The sequence below is a fragment of the Hyla sarda genome, chromosome 4 (assembly GCF_029499605.1).
Source record: "Hyla sarda isolate aHylSar1 chromosome 4, aHylSar1.hap1, whole genome shotgun sequence".
NCBI classification, from domain to species: Eukaryota; Metazoa; Chordata; class Amphibia; order Anura; family Hylidae; genus Hyla; species Hyla sarda.
Window position 1 is genome coordinate 325,675,214 of NC_079192.1, and position 17,293 is coordinate 325,692,506.

Sequence of the window (17,293 nt, forward strand, 5' to 3'; positions counted from 1 at the left end):
ATGGGAAATGTATGTTCCCACATAACTTCTGTACGGCTGGAGATATTTCAATACCTGGTGCACATATTACGGGTCGGAATAGGAGGTCGAGTTAGGAGGTCAGGATTTGAGGACGGGATTTGAGAATGGTATGGGAGGTCGGGATATGAGATAGGAGGACGGGATAGGAGGTCGGGAGAGGTCGAGATAGGAGGATGAGAATGGAGGTCGGGATAGGAGGTCGGGATATGAGCTCGAGATAGGAGGTCGGGATATTAGGTCGGGATATGAGGACGGGATAGGAGGTCGAGATAGGAGGATGGGATAGGAGGTCAGGATAGGAGGTCGAGATAGGAGGTTGAGGATGGGGATAGGAGGGGATAGGAGGATGGGATAGGAGGTCGAGTAAGGAGGTCAGGATATGAGGACGGGATAGGAGGTCGGGATAGGAGGTCGGGATAGGAGGACGGGATACAGAGGTCGTAATAGGAGGTTGAGTTAGGAGGACGGGATAAGAGGAGGGGATAGGAGGTGGAGATAGGAGGACAGGATAGGAGGTCGGGATAGGAGGTCGGGATAGGAGGTCGAGATAGGAGGAGGGGATAGGAGGATGGGATAGGAGGTTGGGTTAGGAGGGTGGGATAGGAGGTCGAGTTAGGAGGTCAGGATATGAGGGGGAGATAGGAGGTGGAGATAGGCGGACGGGATAGGAGGTCGGGATAGGAGGACAGGATAGGAGGTTGAGATAGGAGGTCGGGGTAGGAGGACGGGATATGGGGTTGGGATATGACAACAATATATGAGGACGGGATATGAAGTCAAAAGCTTCTTCCTCTGTTGATTTTCCTCCCCAACAAGGATGAGGAAGGAAAAACCGGGCAACGCCGGGTACTCAGCTAGTCTAGATATATAAAACTCAATGTGTGTGTGTGTGTATGTATGCATGTATGTATGTATGTATGTATGTGTGTATGTTCCAGCATCACGTCCAAACGGCTAAAGATATTAACATGAAACTTGGCACACATGTTACTTATATGTCAACAACAAACATAGGATAGGTGATTTAACCCTTACTCACCCCCATTTGCCAGGGGCGGGGTTTATGTTTAAAGTCCCGTACAAGTCAATGGGAAATACATGTTACAGCATAACTTCCAAATGGCTAGAGATATTTTGATAATACTTGGTCACATTTTACTTATATGTCCACTTAAAATATAGGATAGTTCATTTAACCCTTAACTACCCCAATTTCTGAGGGTCTGGGTTTTTGTTTAAAGTCCCATGCAAATCAATGGGAAATGTATGTTCCCACATAACTTCCGTACGGCTGGAGATATTTCAATACCTGGTACACATATTACGGGTCGGGATAGGAGGTCGAGATAGGAGGAAGGGATAGGAGGTCGTGATAGGAGGTCGAGATAGGAGGACGGGATATGAGGACGAGATAGGAGGACGGGATATGATGACGGGATAGGAGGTCGGGATAGGAGGTCGAGATAGGAGGTCGAGATAGGAGGACGGGATAGGAGGACGGGATAGGAGGTCGGAATAGGAGGACGGGATAGGAGGTTCGGATGGGAGGTTGGGATAGGAGGTCGAGATAGGAGGACGGGATAGTAGGACGGGATAGGAGGTCGAGATAGGAGGATGGGATAGGAGGTCGTGATAGGATGTCGGGATAGGAGGTCGAGATAGGAGGTCGAGATAGAAGGAAGGGATAGAAGGATAGGATAGGAGGTCGGAATAGGAGGACGGGATGGGAGGTTGAGATGGGAGGTTGGAATAGGAGGTCGAGATAGGAGGACGGGATAGGAGGTCGAGATAGGAGGATGGGAGAGGAGGTCGAGATAGGAGGACGGGATGGGAGTACGGGATAGGAGGTCGGGATAGGAGGACGGGATAGGAGGTCGGGATAGGAGGTCGGCATATAAGGACGGGATATGGGGTTGGGATATGACAACAATATATGAGGACAGGATATGAAGTCAAAAGCTTCCTCCTTTGTTTATTTTCCTCCCCAACAAGGATTAGGAAGGAAAAACCGGGCAACGCCGGGTACTCAGCTAGTGAGATATAAAGATGCTACATAGAGTTCAGTATTCAGATGAAGACTCAGCATCAATAAGAGGATGGCCCAGGCTATGGTTTGTAAAAATATTCTGTGTTTTATCAGATTGACTATAACACTGCCATTTTTTCTTTTGTAGATGGGTACAAGGAATTAACCAGAAACATGTCACGTTTATCAACCCTCAGACAGTGTGCCACCCGTGTGGGAATTTCATCATTTTTACGGACACTGAGACAAAGTGTCAGTCTCTGTTACAGTGTCCGTCTGGGAGTATCGGAGCGTTTGCTGTAAATATGAGCAGTGAAGTGGTGGCATTCAGTGACAAGAAACTTCCCCCAAATATTCATGTGTTTACCTACCCAGGGCTTGTGAAAAGAGCTGAACTAAAAGGTATAAATATACAAGAAAACCTAAAGTAAAAGTCTTATGTAAGCAATTAAATATCTTTTCTATCTGTCTATCTATATACTATCTATCATATCTATATACTATCTATATACTATGTATCTATCTATATTGTACCTATCTATCTCGTATCTATTTATCTTTCATATCTATATACTATCTATCTATCTCGTATCTATCTATCTATCTTTCTATATACTATCTATCTATCATATCTACATACTATCTATCTATCATATCTATATACTATCTATCTATTTACTATCTATCTATCATATCTATATACTATCTATCTATATACTATCTATCTATTAACTATCTATCTATCATATCTATATACTATATATCTATCTACCATATCTATATACTATCTATCTATCATATGTAAATACTTTCTGTCTATCTATATACTATCTATCTATCTGTCATATCTATATACTATCTATCTCGTATCTATCTATCTATATACTATACATCTATCTGTCTATCTCGTATCTATCTATCCATCTATCTATCTCGTATCTATCTATCATATCTATCTATATACTATCTATCTATCTCATATCTATCATCTATTTACCTATCTATCTATTTATCTATCTACCTAACTATCTAGCTCTCTAATATATAATTTTTATCTATCTATCTTGTATCTATCTATCTATCATATATATATATATATATATATATATACTATCTATCTATCTCCTATCTATCATCTATTTGCCTATCTCAAATCTATCTATTTATCTATCTACCTAACTATCTAGCTCTCTAATATATAATTTTTATCTATCTATCTATTGGCAAACTTACTTTTTCTATCCTTTTCCAGGTGCAGCACAGCTGGAATATTCATTGCTAGCATTCAGTCACTCCGGACACTACTTAGGTAGTTACTCATCAGTTCCAGACCACCTACTTACAATATGGTAAGGGAGAACCATGAGATAACATTTTATAATGCATAGGTTAGTGCCTTCTTGTGTTTTATGGCCAGTATTATTTGTAATCCAGTATTTTAAAGCCATGTTAGTTGATACATTTCTGTAAAGCAATGTTTTCTAAACAGTGTGTCTCCAGCCGTTGCAAAACTACAACTCCCAGCATACAACTACACTACAACTGGATATACACTGTTTGAAAAACACTGCTTTGAAGCATCCTGGACTCAGCAGGGTAGTCCTGGATTGCTAGAATAGTCCCTGGCCTTACGCCTAAGATAATAGATGGACAGTTAATGTAAATTAGGCACGAACAACCATTTGCTATGGCCAATGGCTTACATACATCCGCTGATCTGCCATGCAGGATGTATTTTTTGGCCGACCACGGCTGAAAAACCCAATGTTTTCCATAATTGGTCGCATTCAGCTGATTATGCCAAACTGTGCACAAGCTCATTGAGTGATCTGCCAGTTTAGTCTGGAATGATTTTGTCTTGATCGTTTATACACATTGGTACTAATGATACTGAACCACTATGTCCATGTTGTGACAATCAAAGTCTCAGGTATATGGCTGGCCTAAGGGATTGCTTCAACAAGGCAGACATCCACCAGCTACATGTAAGCAGACACTGACCCTAAACCTGGTCTGGCGGCCCCATGGCTGGTTTTGGTATAAAGATGGACTCTGATGAGACAGTAAGTGAATTTTAGACTGCCTCAGGCTAAGTTTCCACTTGTTTTTTTTCTGGTAGTTTTTGGAGATCTGCCACTGCAGTTTTTGAGCCAAAGTCAGAAGTGGATCCATAAGGGAGGAGAAGTGTAAGTCCTTCCTTTATATGTCCTATTCCTTTTGAATACACTTCTGGCTTTGGCTCAAAAACTGCAGTGGCAGATATCCAAAAACTGCCAGAAAAAAAACCAAGTGGAAACTTAGCCTCAGAATCCCATTATTTGACTGTTTGTTCATGACACAAAATGTGTAATAGGGTTGATGATCCTGTAACATGGAAAGTGATTCAATTATCTGAACAATGGAAACTGCGATGCAGTGTTTCCAAATATAAAATGATACACTTGGAAACAAGGAACCCTCTGAGTATTGTATTTACTGTTCTGTGTAAGTGAAGACTTCGGAAGAGAAGGATTTATGGGGATAAACATTAATCTATTCTAAGATAGAAAGGACAGACTAGATGGACATTTTTCTTCTATGTTTCTATTATATAATGTAGCTGATTGTAGCTTTTCTGTACAGTAACTATTGATGTAATATTATTATTATTTGATTTATTTACCTTTGTTTTTACATTCTAGGAACTGGCAGGAAGGTGTTGCACTATGCAGTGTGTCAGATACCAGATCCAGCTTTACCAGTTTGACCTTTAACCCCATGGATTGGCATCAATTGTGTCTGTCTAGTGAGGAGGCCCTTACGCTTTGGAATATTGAAGTCTGTGACACAGTATACCACCTGAAATCTACGTAAGCTTTCAGTGATTCACAATTAAAGGGTTTATCCCATGAAAAATATAATATTTACAGTAAAACTAAGTATACAAAATAAGTATACATTCAGTATAAATGTGTTATAAAAAATGTGTATTTGCTGAGATAACTTGCTCTGGTATCAGTGTTAAAGCCCCCTAATTTTTTTAAAGCGGCTGAATCGTGTTCATCTTCATCATGAAGAGGAAGAGCACAGATATTTTCCTGCTTATTAGATGCACCCTATACACTGAGAATAGATGTTAAGCAAATATTACAATAGCTTACAGTACATAGAAGCAGTCGATATGTAATGATGGCATATTTTATTTTTAGGCCGGTCAAACTTCTCAGTGAAGATGGTATATTGGTTGAAGAGGATGGCCATCACAGTGCTCAACCAGACAGTCTACTATCCTACTTTGGACCTCAGATGCCCTTATCTGCTATTGCTGGCTTAGTAGGGGATACAGTAGAAGGATTCATGGTAAGTTACTACATCCAGTAATATTGATGATATTGTTTGTAATAAAAGCATTGCATGTTAAATAACTGGGGTCTTATATGTTTTTTTCTATGGTGTAAGGTAGCTTGTTCTCAAACTTACTATAGGAGCTTTCACAATATTCTGTCTGCATTGACTTTAATTGTCATTTTCTTACTTTATTTATTTGTTTTTTTTTTTAATATACATTTAAGCCGAAAGAACAAAGAAAACCTTGCGTTAAACCCAGTACCCACTGCTGGAGCTCGACATCTAACTTGTTTGTTGGATGTGAAGGAGGACAGCTACTGTCTGTGAACCCTGAGACACAGAAAATGACTATTCTAAACTTAACCGAGCCTTCTACAGCTGGTAATGTATAAACTAAATCATATTTATTATTTGTAATGCTTTAATAGAGAATAGACACTGAACTCAAACTGCCTGTTGGGAATAAAACATAACCTTACATTTACTTTATACTGTAACTGAGTGTAATTATTGTTATTCTTACTAGAATTATTAGGTGGGACTCAAGCTGCATAGCTGTTGGTCAAATGCTAGGCTGATTGTTCAGATTGAGGAAGGGGAATCGCTGTGCTCTGCTAAAGGGAGCTCCACTGATCAGTCCTTTGAAAGGACGGGAACTGCATGCCTGATCTTTTTTTCTCTGCTCAACTCTTGTAAAATGCTGGACAACTGATGGAACCCATTCAAGTCAATGGAATCTGTCGGGACTCGGCGGTGTCAGTTTTGCTCCAACCCATTTGACATAAAAAAAAAAAGAGTCAAACGGGGGTGCATGCATGTGGCTCATGAGGTAGGACGCAGGGGATGTGAGCTCCGTGCCGGTCTCGCTCTAACCAGCTTCTCTTAGCGCCTTCTTGGCTCCTACTGCTGTGGGTTTTACCCAATTTTATCCTGGCTATGTCCCGGTCCGCAAGGAAAAGAAACAAGCAACTCTCCCAGGGTTCATCGCAGTCTCCCCTGGCCCCAATATGGCAGCGGCGGCCTCACCTCAGCGCTCGGACATGGCGTCTGACAAAGAAGATGGAGCAGGCTTGGCTCCTATGCCTCCTGAAACTATGTTCCACAATATAAAACAACTTTTCCGCGATGAATTACAGAAGGTGGTCACTGATTTCACCACTCAACTGCATGACTTAGGACAGCGAGTCTCTGATAACGAGAGCAAGTTAAACGAACTAGCTGATGCCACTGACGCTGACCGTAAGGATATAGACTCCCATGCTGCCAGGCTGGAAGCTATGGAACTTACACTGGAGGACTTAGAGAATCGCTCTCGCCGAGAAAACATCCTCATTCAGGGCCTTCCTGAGGGAGAGACTAACCTGAAAGCTGCTGTTGACGCCATGTTCCAGGCTCTCTTACCACAATTTGAGCCAGAGTGGCTCTGCATGGATCATGTCCACAGGGCCTTAGCACAACTCCGTTCTCCGGATATAGCGAGGAACATGATCCTTAAACTCCATTACCCTGAGGTGAGAGACCACCTTCTGTCTGCGGCTCGTAACCTGCCCGCCGAGGTCCGCCTCTACTCTGATCTCTCCCCTTCCACTCTTGAGAGACGGCGCAACTTTCAACCTTTTACTCTGGCTTTAGCTCGGGACAATATTAAGTATCGCTGGGGGTTTCCATTCTCCCTGATCTTCCAGGTTAATGGACATTCCTACCAAGTAAAGTCTTTTGCTGAGGCTCAGGAAACCCTTACGAAGGAGAACATTACCTGGTCAGCTCCACCGGAGCTGCCTCCACGGGCTCCTTGACCAACCCGAACCTGACCTCAAGTCCCGTCGCCACAACGTAGATTACAGCGATAGCTGGGACCCACCAAGGGAACCCTGATTTCGTACTTTCTGTTTCGGGATGTGCCTCCCCTGAAACCCACCTTCCTCGATAGAAGCTGAGTGCGACCGGACTGTTGTGCCCTCAACCTTTTTGAAGAGGATGGAAGTACGCCAGGTCACGATAATATGTGCTCTGGCTTTCCAGTTCATTTCTTGTGTGTTTTGTTGTTTTTGTGGGTCTCTGATCTTTTATTTTAGTGTAGGGTTGGATAGTTTCTCTTATGTGATAGTATACATGTGTAGGATATTGTCTCACAATGTTAGGGGATTCAATTCCCCCTCTATGCGATGGAATGCGTTCCGTGATTATATGAAGCACTGTCCTGATGTTATTTGTGTTCAAGAATCTCATTTCACACCCTCCTCTTGTCCTAAGTTTTTCTGCATCCGCACTACTCTAGGGTATACATGTCATCTTTCCTGTCCAAGAGTCGTGGTGTCTTTGTCTGTTTCCACAATAATGTTCCTATTGATATAGCTCATGTCCAGGCAGATACTGAGGGCCGTTATGTTATTCTGCTGGGTTCTCTCTATGGGAAGCAAGTTTGCCTTGTTAACTCTTATGCCCCCACTGCTAACCCTGTCTCCTTTTTTGTATTTCTAAGCTCCCGTTTGTCCTCATATACTTATGATGTTTTGTTATGGGTGGGGGATTTAAATTTTGTATTTAATGGTTAGCTTGGCAGGTCCTCTCCATCCCCTCTTAGGAGGTCAAAATCTCAAAAAAATTACTGTGTTCTACTTTTAATTCTTTGCAATTGGTTGATACATGGAGGGAGCATAAAGGTTCTGCACGGGATTATTCCTATTTTTCCCCTTCGCAGAGGCATTATACCCTCATCAACTGGCTGCTCATGAATACGCCATATCTCCCTAATTTACTTTATGCACGACATATTCTTTCATCTTGTTCAGACCACGATATAGTTTTTCATGAGCTAGACTTTGTGGGCGGTCCTGTATCACCTTTTAAATGGCGGCTCAATGAGTCCCTGCTTACTATTCCGTCTGTTAAGCAGTCCATTTCTGATGGTCTTAAAGGAAAACTGTCAGCAAGTTCACCCACACTAAACCCATAACACTGGGTGCCTTCCGCATTGAAGCTTCTTAGCCCATCCCCATTTTATAAATATTCATTATCTTCAACTCCACATCCTAGCGACGTGGAGTCACATATCCCTGAGCGCAGCACTATGATTGCAGAGCGCATGCGCATGATGGTGTGAGTGAACGGCTATTGAAGCCTTGCAGTGGGCTGCACAGAGCAACAACAGTACGCCGAGCTTGCCCGCCATGCGCATTGCAATCAGAGCGCCGCGCTCAGGGGATATGTGACTCCACGTTGCTCGGACGTGGAGTTGAAGCTAATGAATATTTATAAAACGGCGGCAGGCTTAGAAGCTTCAGTGCGGGAGGCTGAAGCAGACGGCCGGCGGGGGTCCCGCCTTGAAGCACATATTATAGACAGAAGTAAGGAACTTTACACGCACATAACTCGTCGGCTAATGGAAAAAAAAAGTAAGTGACCCCTGTAGGAACTCCTGTTCACCCACACTATAACCCAGTGTATTGGGTTTAGTGTGGGTGAACTTGCTGACAGTTCCCCGGATTCAGATCCAATTTGGGTTTGGTCTGCCCACAAGGCCTACATCAGGGGTAGGTTCATTTCGCTCGCCTCTGGCTTGAGACATGAATGTGATCATCACCAGATCACTTTGGAACATAAATTGGCAAGGCTTTCTGTTGCTCACCAGAGGAACCCTTTTCTCTACCTTCTCAGGGTCCAGCTTGATGCTGTCTTATCCCTTCAAGTACAAAAGGCTCTTACATGGACTAGAGCCGCTTACTATCGTTTTGCCAATAAACCAGATGAGCTGCTGGCACGCATGTTGAAACAATGCTTGAACTATTTTTTTTAAATCAACTGGTGCCAGAAAGTTAAACAGATTTGTAAATTACTTCTATTAAAATATCTTAATCCTTCCAGTACTTATCAGCTGCTGTATGTTACAGAGTAAGTTCTTTTCTTTTTTAATTTCCTTTCTGTCTGACCACAGTGCTCTCTGCTGACACCTCTGTCCATTTTAGGAACTGTACAGAGTAGTAGCAAATCCCCATAGCAAACCTCCCCTGCTCTGGACAGTTCCTGACATGGACAGAGGTGTCAGCAGAGAGCACCGTGGTCAGACAGAAAAGAAATTCAAAAAGAAAATAACATACAGCAGCTAATAAGTACTGGAAGGGTAAAGATTTTTAAATAGAAGTAATTTACAAATCTGTTTAATCTGATCTTAAGGCTTTGCAGTCAGACGTCCTTCGTTTTATTTGGCGCTCTAAATCTCCCCGTATAGCTCGTTCCATTATGCACTACCATAAACGATTGAATGGACTGTCTGTCCCTAATTTTCTGAAATACTATTATGCTTCTCGGCTTAGTCAGCTCGCTTGATTTCTGACACATAGGACAGTACCCTTGTGGGTCCATCTGGAATCCTCTTTACTCACTCCTTAGTCCTTTTCTTCTCTTATGTGGTCTACTTCCCCAGTTTCTCGCTATGTCCCTTCTACTGCTTTACTAACATTGTACTCTCTCTGTGGCGGTTGGTCCGTTTTCGCTTTCTTCTTCAGTCCTGTCCCTCTCCATTCATGGTGATTTTTGGTAACCCCTTTCTCTCTCCTGGTCTCAGTCTTTCTGCTTTCTCTTGGTGGTCTTCCCAACCTCTGGTTGTTTTACATAATTTCCTGATTCGTAACCGTATTCTGACTCTGGAGGTTTTTAAGGAGCGTTTCCATCCTCCCGGTTTGGAATACCTATGGGTCAATCAGGTTTTCTCTATTCTTCTTTCTCTTTCTTCTTCCTGCACTGATATCTCCCTTTCCAGATTTGAACGTTTAATGCTTTACACCCCTTCCAGGAAGGGTCTCCTTTCTATACTCTATAGCGATTTGATTGCCCCTCTGAAGGATTCTAAATTGCCTTTATGCTCAAATGGGAGGAAGATTTCCATACTACCCTTTCTCTCCCTATATGGCAGTCTTGCTGTGAAACTCTCAGTAAAGAGAGCTGGCAGGTTTCCCTTATGGAAACCTCTCTTAAAGTTTTACATAGAGCTTACTATGTCCTGGCTAGATTGCATGCTATTTTCCCATCCTCCTCCCCACTTCGGGGTTGTAATTCTATAAGCATAGAATCATATTTGGTGGACGTGTGGAGTAGTTAGGATGTTTTGGATGTCTGTAATATCTCTTCTGCGAGAGGTTACTGGGTTTGCCTGTCGATTGCAGCCTACCTTTTGCCTTCTTACTAAAAGGCCTTCTAGAATGCCCAATAGATTGTTCCGATTGGCTCAGTTTATTTTATTAGCGGCTAGGATTCATGTGGCTGCTAATTGGAAGAACCCTATATTGTCCTTAGAAAGAGTTGTGGATCGAATCAATCTTATAATGCTCTCTGAGAAATGTAATGCCATAAGAGATGACAAGGTGGAGAGGTACAACCGGGTTTGGTCCCCTTGGACCTCTTCCTCCTATTGTCCTGATTTTGTTATACTGTCCACCCCACCTGCTTTGTATCCCTTTCTGATAGGCCCACGGTTATTGTTGTATTTGTTTGATAATCAATGCTATTTTAACTCTGGTTGCGTCCCGATCTTGGCTATGTAATGTGCCTTTCTTTTTGAATCCTAATAAACTTTATACATTTGTTACTAAAAAAAAAAGAGAGTCAAACGGACCCTTTAGGGGCCGGAGCACAATTGCAGTGTGAACCTTTCCTAAGGGGTAGCCACCTCCCTTAAGAATAAAAGGATTAGGCATCTTGAAATTCTTTTTTGCCAACATTTGCTGTCAGGAAATGTTGGGACATCCCATACGTTAGAGGACTAGTCGGTCCCACTATATGATCGGTCCTTCACCAGTGATTTGGTAAGCGGGCCATTGGGGGCTGGTGTGCACCAAGGATGGGAGTAGACGGCCCACGTACAGAAGATTGCGGGGATAGGGGATAAGTTTTATTTGCAGGAGTACCCCTTTAATCTAATGTTTATGTCCACCTTAAGCCTCTGCCTACAAAAGCATCACATAGAAGCAGTGATAGATATGATGAATGGATTTAGTTTTATTTTATCTGAACTAGGTCATGCATCTGGTGCTTACATATAGCTTATCTGAATATAATATTATCCAGTAATAGATATAATTCATATTTCCAGGAGAGTCACCGAGAGAGGCTTTATATGAAGGAAACATAAAAACGATGGCACTTCACAGGGACGGACTATACGTAGGCGGAAACGTAAGACTTTATTTAATGCATGTTTCAATAAATGTTTTTTAACTGCATTTTACTATCCCCATGTTGAATTGAAGACTCAGGGAGTACATGTCTAGCCCCCACATGAGTAGAAGCCCCCAGATGAGTGATTTCCCAGGAACCAAAATATGTGGCACATGTGGGACTCTGCTTCAATTTTTCTTGCATGTCCCATTTTCCAAAATCCTTGCTGTCAATTTTATCTTTGGGGTACAGTAAAGGCTATACCCACACAGTGGCTATTTGCAAATAAGACTTTTTTGGGGACATTTACATACTTAGATATGTGCACCCATATTGCTAAAATATGGGTAAATTGCCCAAAAGAAGTTTCTTGCAATTATTTAACAGCCAGGACTTTATGATGCAATGAATCATGCTGGTCTTTCCATTAATAAGAAACTCCTGGAAAACTCCTTTAAATTGTGTTGGAGACATTTTCCTTTTACAATTCATAAGAAAAATGGCAGGTTTTTGGGCACTTGTTGAGAGGCAAAATAAAGTGGCTCACAAAAAAGCTTTTCTGCCTATATGACATGTTATATATATATATATATGTGTTGGTTTATAAATACTTACTTTTTTTCTCATTGATATTTAGGATGGCATCTTATGGTTATGCTCCATAAAAGGTTCAGAGTTTAAAAAGAAAGAATGTTTGAATGTCAAGGAACCCATTGAGAGCATCAGCCTTTCTTCAGATTACAAGGCTCTTTCTGTTGCAACACATAAGGTAACCATATCTGACATTTACTCTCACAAATTATCTTTAGTCTTTGTATTTTTTTTTACACAAAACAGTTGTCATGTGCTCTACTATTAGCCAGATAGTGTTTGTCTACAGGTAGGCCAAATGATCTCTGTACTTGCAGGGTAGTTTTGCATCAACTAGTGCCAATGTAAAGGGGTATTATGGTACCAGCATAAAAAATTAGTTAATAGCTTTTCAACAATCAGAGCTCCTGTCTTCCCGAGGCAGGGATTATGAATTATGACAGCTGTACACAGGAGTTGGAGGGGAGTGCCGCCGGCTTGTACAGTTAATAAATGCGGATCGCAGGGGGTCTCTGGAGAATGACCTGCTGCGATCTGCACCTCAGCCCCTGGACTATAACGCCCATCATGGACAGAGTCTGCCCCATGATGGGAGTAGTTGTAGTACTGCAGCGCTTAAGGATGGCACTTGCACATCCCACGGCTGTAGGACTTTTAGGACTACTACTCCCATCATGGACAGACTGCGTCCATGATGGGAGTTATAGTCCAGGAGCTGAGGTGCAGATCGCAGTAGGTCATTCTCCAGAGAACCCCTGCAATCCGCATTTATTAAGTTAACAAGCCGGCGGCACATGCGACTACACTGCGCTAGTCGCCGGCTCCTGTATACAATGTCATAATTCATAATCCCCACCTAGAGACCGGAGCTCTGATTGGTGAATAGCTTTTCTCCAATCAGAGCTCCTGTCTCCCAGGCAGGGATTATGAATTATGACAGCGTATACAGGAGCCGGCGGGCAGTGCAGTGTAGCCGCATATACCGCCAGTTTGTACAGTTAATAAATGCGGATTGCAGCAGGTCTCTGGAGAATGACCCGGTGCTATCCGCACCTCAGCCCCTGGACTATAACTCCCATAATGGGCAGAGTCTGTCCATGATGGGAGTAGTAGTCCTTACTGTCTTAAAATCGTCCCACAGCCGGGGGGATTTGCAAGTGCCGTCTCGCAGCACTGCGGTACATCTACTCCCATCATGGGACAGACTCTGTCCCATGATGGGAGTAGTTGTAGTTTAGTAGTGTTGAAGGACGGCTCCTGCATCCCCCGGTTGTCTCGGTAGAACACTTTCCTATGTGTCCTTTTTGATGGTGTATTTTTTCATTAATAAAAGTATTTGCGCAAAAAATGTGTCTAAACAAAAAAAAACGCACATAATAAATTAGTATCCACTGTAGAATGCATTCCACAATGCACAAAAAAAAAGGCTACTTGCTTTTTGATCTATCAAAAAAGACGCACAAAAAAGACGCAATGAAAGTCACTGCGCAAATTTTGGCGCAGAATAATACACAAGAAAAAGGGGTAAACTGAATGATAAATCTCCCCATCCTCTTAATTTAACTTTTATTACTACTGCTTTCCTTTCAGTACCCTCTTTTATATTGTTCCTCAGAGCCCCCATTTGTTTCATTCAATAGTAATAAGCTTTACTGCTCCAATATTTCTCACACTCCCTGCACTTCATATCTGTCTCTGCACAGATACTGGCAGTCACCACTGGCTGTGGACTATTGACTAAATTGTAAGCCTTTGTGAGCAGGACCTTCCCTCTTATTGTTTGTTAGTTAATTTATCTGATTTTCTCTGGACCTGCAACCTCTGAATTGTAAAGCGCTGCAGCATATGTTGTTGCTATATCAAGATTATTATTATGTTAATGTAGTCATCTCCGTGTCATAATTTTTAGATTGATTTTCTCTGAATTTGTTTAGGGATCTGTGTACATATACAAGTCCGAACAGCATGGAGACCCAGTTCAGATATTGAATACATGTAATGATGAGTTAACCGCTGCTGACTTTTTGACTAATGGAAGCAAGTACTGTTTGGTGAGTCAGTATATTCTATTATGTATATTAGTTTATATTCTAATTCTAACTGTATTTATAGCAATATATATGGCTCTTACCTAAAGTTTACAGATGAAGCAATTTTAATAGGGAGGGTGGTAGCAGGAGCTTAGATTCCCTGCAGCTGTTCTCTCTGTGCATAGATGTGCATAGGTTTTTTTTCTTTGTCTACCTTTACATTCTTTAGTTTTAAACCAGTTTTCTTGAAGAATAACTTCAGGTATCTCAGTATATTTCACTAAGTATGTACAATAGTATGGTTTCAGATAACAGCACAGCTTATACTACATTTGAGATGAAACATGTTGTCATATGAATAGTTACTTGAACATTAGATGTGACAACAGATACTGCACTCAAAAAGACATGGGTTACTGCATCCATGGCCAAAAATCACAAAACACAATACTTCAATAGAATAATATGCAAATTTAAAGAGGTTCTCCAACCATTTCTTTTTATGTCTATTAGTGCTCATTCTGGGCTAAAAAAATAATTATACCGCCCATACTTCACCATTTTTTCAATAGTGCCCAGTCCCTGTTGATCATGACTTCCTGATAATGTCTCAAGACTTAAGAAGTGCCCACATAGACAATCACTGGCCGCAGCTGTGACTTCCCATTGATTGGCAGAGCATTCGGTTCTTATTTTGAGCAGTGCAGTGGTGAGCAACAGGGACAGGTATGGTTAGAATTGTGATATAGGATCACAGTAGGTGAGTAGCCCAGCATGAGCTCTTTTAAGCATTTTAAAAAAAAATGTCCAGACAACCATTTCAAATTGTCTCTGTAGTTAAAAAAAAAAAAAAAAAATCAATGGTATAAGCAAATATAGGAAACTTTTAAATATAGATTATCAGAGAAAAATTCCCCTTTCCATCCTGTGTTTCCAATAAAGACCTGCAGCTCACTGAGAGATCAGTGACATACTGCCCATACAAGTCTATAGAGAGGGGAGGGGTGATATGAAAGGGGGGGGGCTGGGTTAAAAAAGCAGAGGCAGAGAGAGAGGCATACACAGAAAGACTTCAAACAGACAACTGTAAATATAAAATCTCACCCCAGGGCTTAGTTCACATCTTAGACTACCAACTTTTTCTTTTTAATGTCCTCCATGTTGGCACTGTTTCTTAGGGTGTGCTATAAGAAAAAAGAAGAGCATAATTCCCTCTTCTGCATGTATGCAGTGTATCGCAGATACCATAAACAATAGGCTTCCACTCTAGCTCAGGGACAACATTAACCTACAGGTGAAGACTGCGGGGCAAAAAACTGATGAAAAATACAATGGCCAGAAATAGCGCTGCTCCTCAAATACACACACAGAGCAGATTATCCTGAATAGTCACCTGAAATGACAAGTACTATACATTTTTGCAAAGTTTGTTGAAGGGATGGTGACCATTAAGAATAGGGTCACATGTGCCGTATTTTTCTGCAAAGTTGCTATTGCGTATCTTCCTTCTCAAGTAAATGGATAGCAAAATGCACAGCTGATTTTGCTATCCATTGACTTCAACTAGTAGGAAAATACACAGCAGCAAATATGCAGCAATATACAGCACATGTGACACTACCCTAAAGGTTTTACGTCACCGAGCTTAGAGGTAAATTATAATTGTAATGGGACAGGGTTGAGGAGAGATTGCTAATCCAGGATATTGGGCAAGTGGGGAATTACACCATGTCCCCAATACCTTCCAGGATTTCAAAGAACCACCCTGCTTATTGTAGACCCTATTTTTATGAAAACATGATTTCCATTGGGATACACAAGGGGGTCTCTCATCAATCTATTGCATTAATATTGCTTTTTAACCCAGGAAAAGTGTGTCCCTCGGAAATATATTGCCATGGTGAGGCCAGACCTCCTCGTCCACCTCTACAAACAGACAAACAATCATGACTTTAAGAACCTCAGAGAGTGCTTTAGTCAGCTTTTACCAAAAGTGTAGAATAAATGTACATCCCCAGCAATTTTTTTCATACTTATGCCAAATTTTAAGTATTTTTTTCTAACTATTCTTCCAAATGATATATTTTCTCTAGTCTCTATTCTATACACTTTATGTAGTCATTAATAAGAATAGTTCACAGGTAACAATAGATGCATCAAGTCTTGTGTTTCATTTGTTAAGAAATATTGTTATCTACATTAAGAGTGTTGGACAGTCCGGAGAAGTACAGTTCTGGTCACTGGAGGACGGAGCAAACATCAGCTCATTGAATATTGATACACAGGTATTTGTTTCAAATGTTTTTCATATTATTATTATTATCATTTTCATATATCTCTGATGCCCCATAGTCCGTCATGTGATACTTTGACTTTTCTTTTCCTAGGCATCCTGCTTGGCGTGCTGCCCATCTTCCCATTATGCAGTAATAGGGAGCAGCAGCGGCCATATCTTTTTTGTTGATGCCGTGAAAGTAAAAGATCCTCGAATAATTGCAAGAAAAAGACTTTATCACGTCCCTGTGCTGCATCTGCAGTAAGTTTCCATGATTAGAAAGACTTTTAAATGTGTCACACATGCTACAAGCCTGGGGCAGTCTCCAAGCATATCCTCAGGTGTCATGGATACAATATAAAGGCTGGAATTTTCTTTAGGTACAAGGTGTAAACCATACAGTTAAGGCATGATTAAAGTCAATATAGTGAACGTGGTGGAAGTAGTCCTCATTTAATACCTCTGTACAATGTTATGCATAATTTATTATACTTTACTCGACACTTCTAGTAACAGTTTGGTTTTATCCAGGCTTGCTTGCCCTGTCTGTTACTTATACAGAGACTTCCATGAAATCTGTCACCAGTGTCACCTGCACTAACCTGTCAGTACCGACAGGTAGATACCTTGTCCCGTTCTGTGCAGGGAATCTCCGGTAATCTTGTCCGTTAGCTTCAGCTTCGGGCACCCCGCTTGGGGCATGGGTGGCGCTTAGTGACATCACCGCTGCTGTTCTCTGCTGGGTTCCGCTGCTAGTGAACAGCAGCGGTGATGTTACTAAGCTCCGCCCGTGCCCCAAGCCGCTCCTGGAGCTGAAGTTAACGGACAAGATTACCGGCGATCCCCTGCACGGAATGGGACAAGGTAAGT

The 17,293-nt window shown here is 41.7% G+C and overlaps 1 protein-coding gene across 3 annotated transcripts in view; it reads left to right on the forward strand.

The window, feature by feature from the left end:
- CFAP43 (cilia and flagella associated protein 43) overlaps positions 1–17,293 on the forward strand; it is a 108,311-nt gene that overhangs the window by 9,072 nt on the left and 81,946 nt on the right. For all 3 annotated transcript variants that reach the window (XM_056574986.1, XM_056574987.1, XM_056574988.1), the window contains exons 2-11: positions 2,196–2,449; positions 3,300–3,396; positions 4,729–4,896; positions 5,236–5,386; positions 5,599–5,755; positions 11,463–11,545; positions 12,165–12,296; positions 14,053–14,169; positions 16,353–16,433; positions 16,536–16,684. In XM_056574986.1, the coding sequence (XP_056430961.1) occupies positions 2,196–2,449; positions 3,300–3,396; positions 4,729–4,896; positions 5,236–5,386; positions 5,599–5,755; positions 11,463–11,545; positions 12,165–12,296; positions 14,053–14,169; positions 16,353–16,433; positions 16,536–16,684 (1,389 nt within the window). The remainder of the gene's footprint in view (positions 1–2,195; positions 2,450–3,299; positions 3,397–4,728; positions 4,897–5,235; positions 5,387–5,598; positions 5,756–11,462; positions 11,546–12,164; positions 12,297–14,052; positions 14,170–16,352; positions 16,434–16,535; positions 16,685–17,293) is intronic.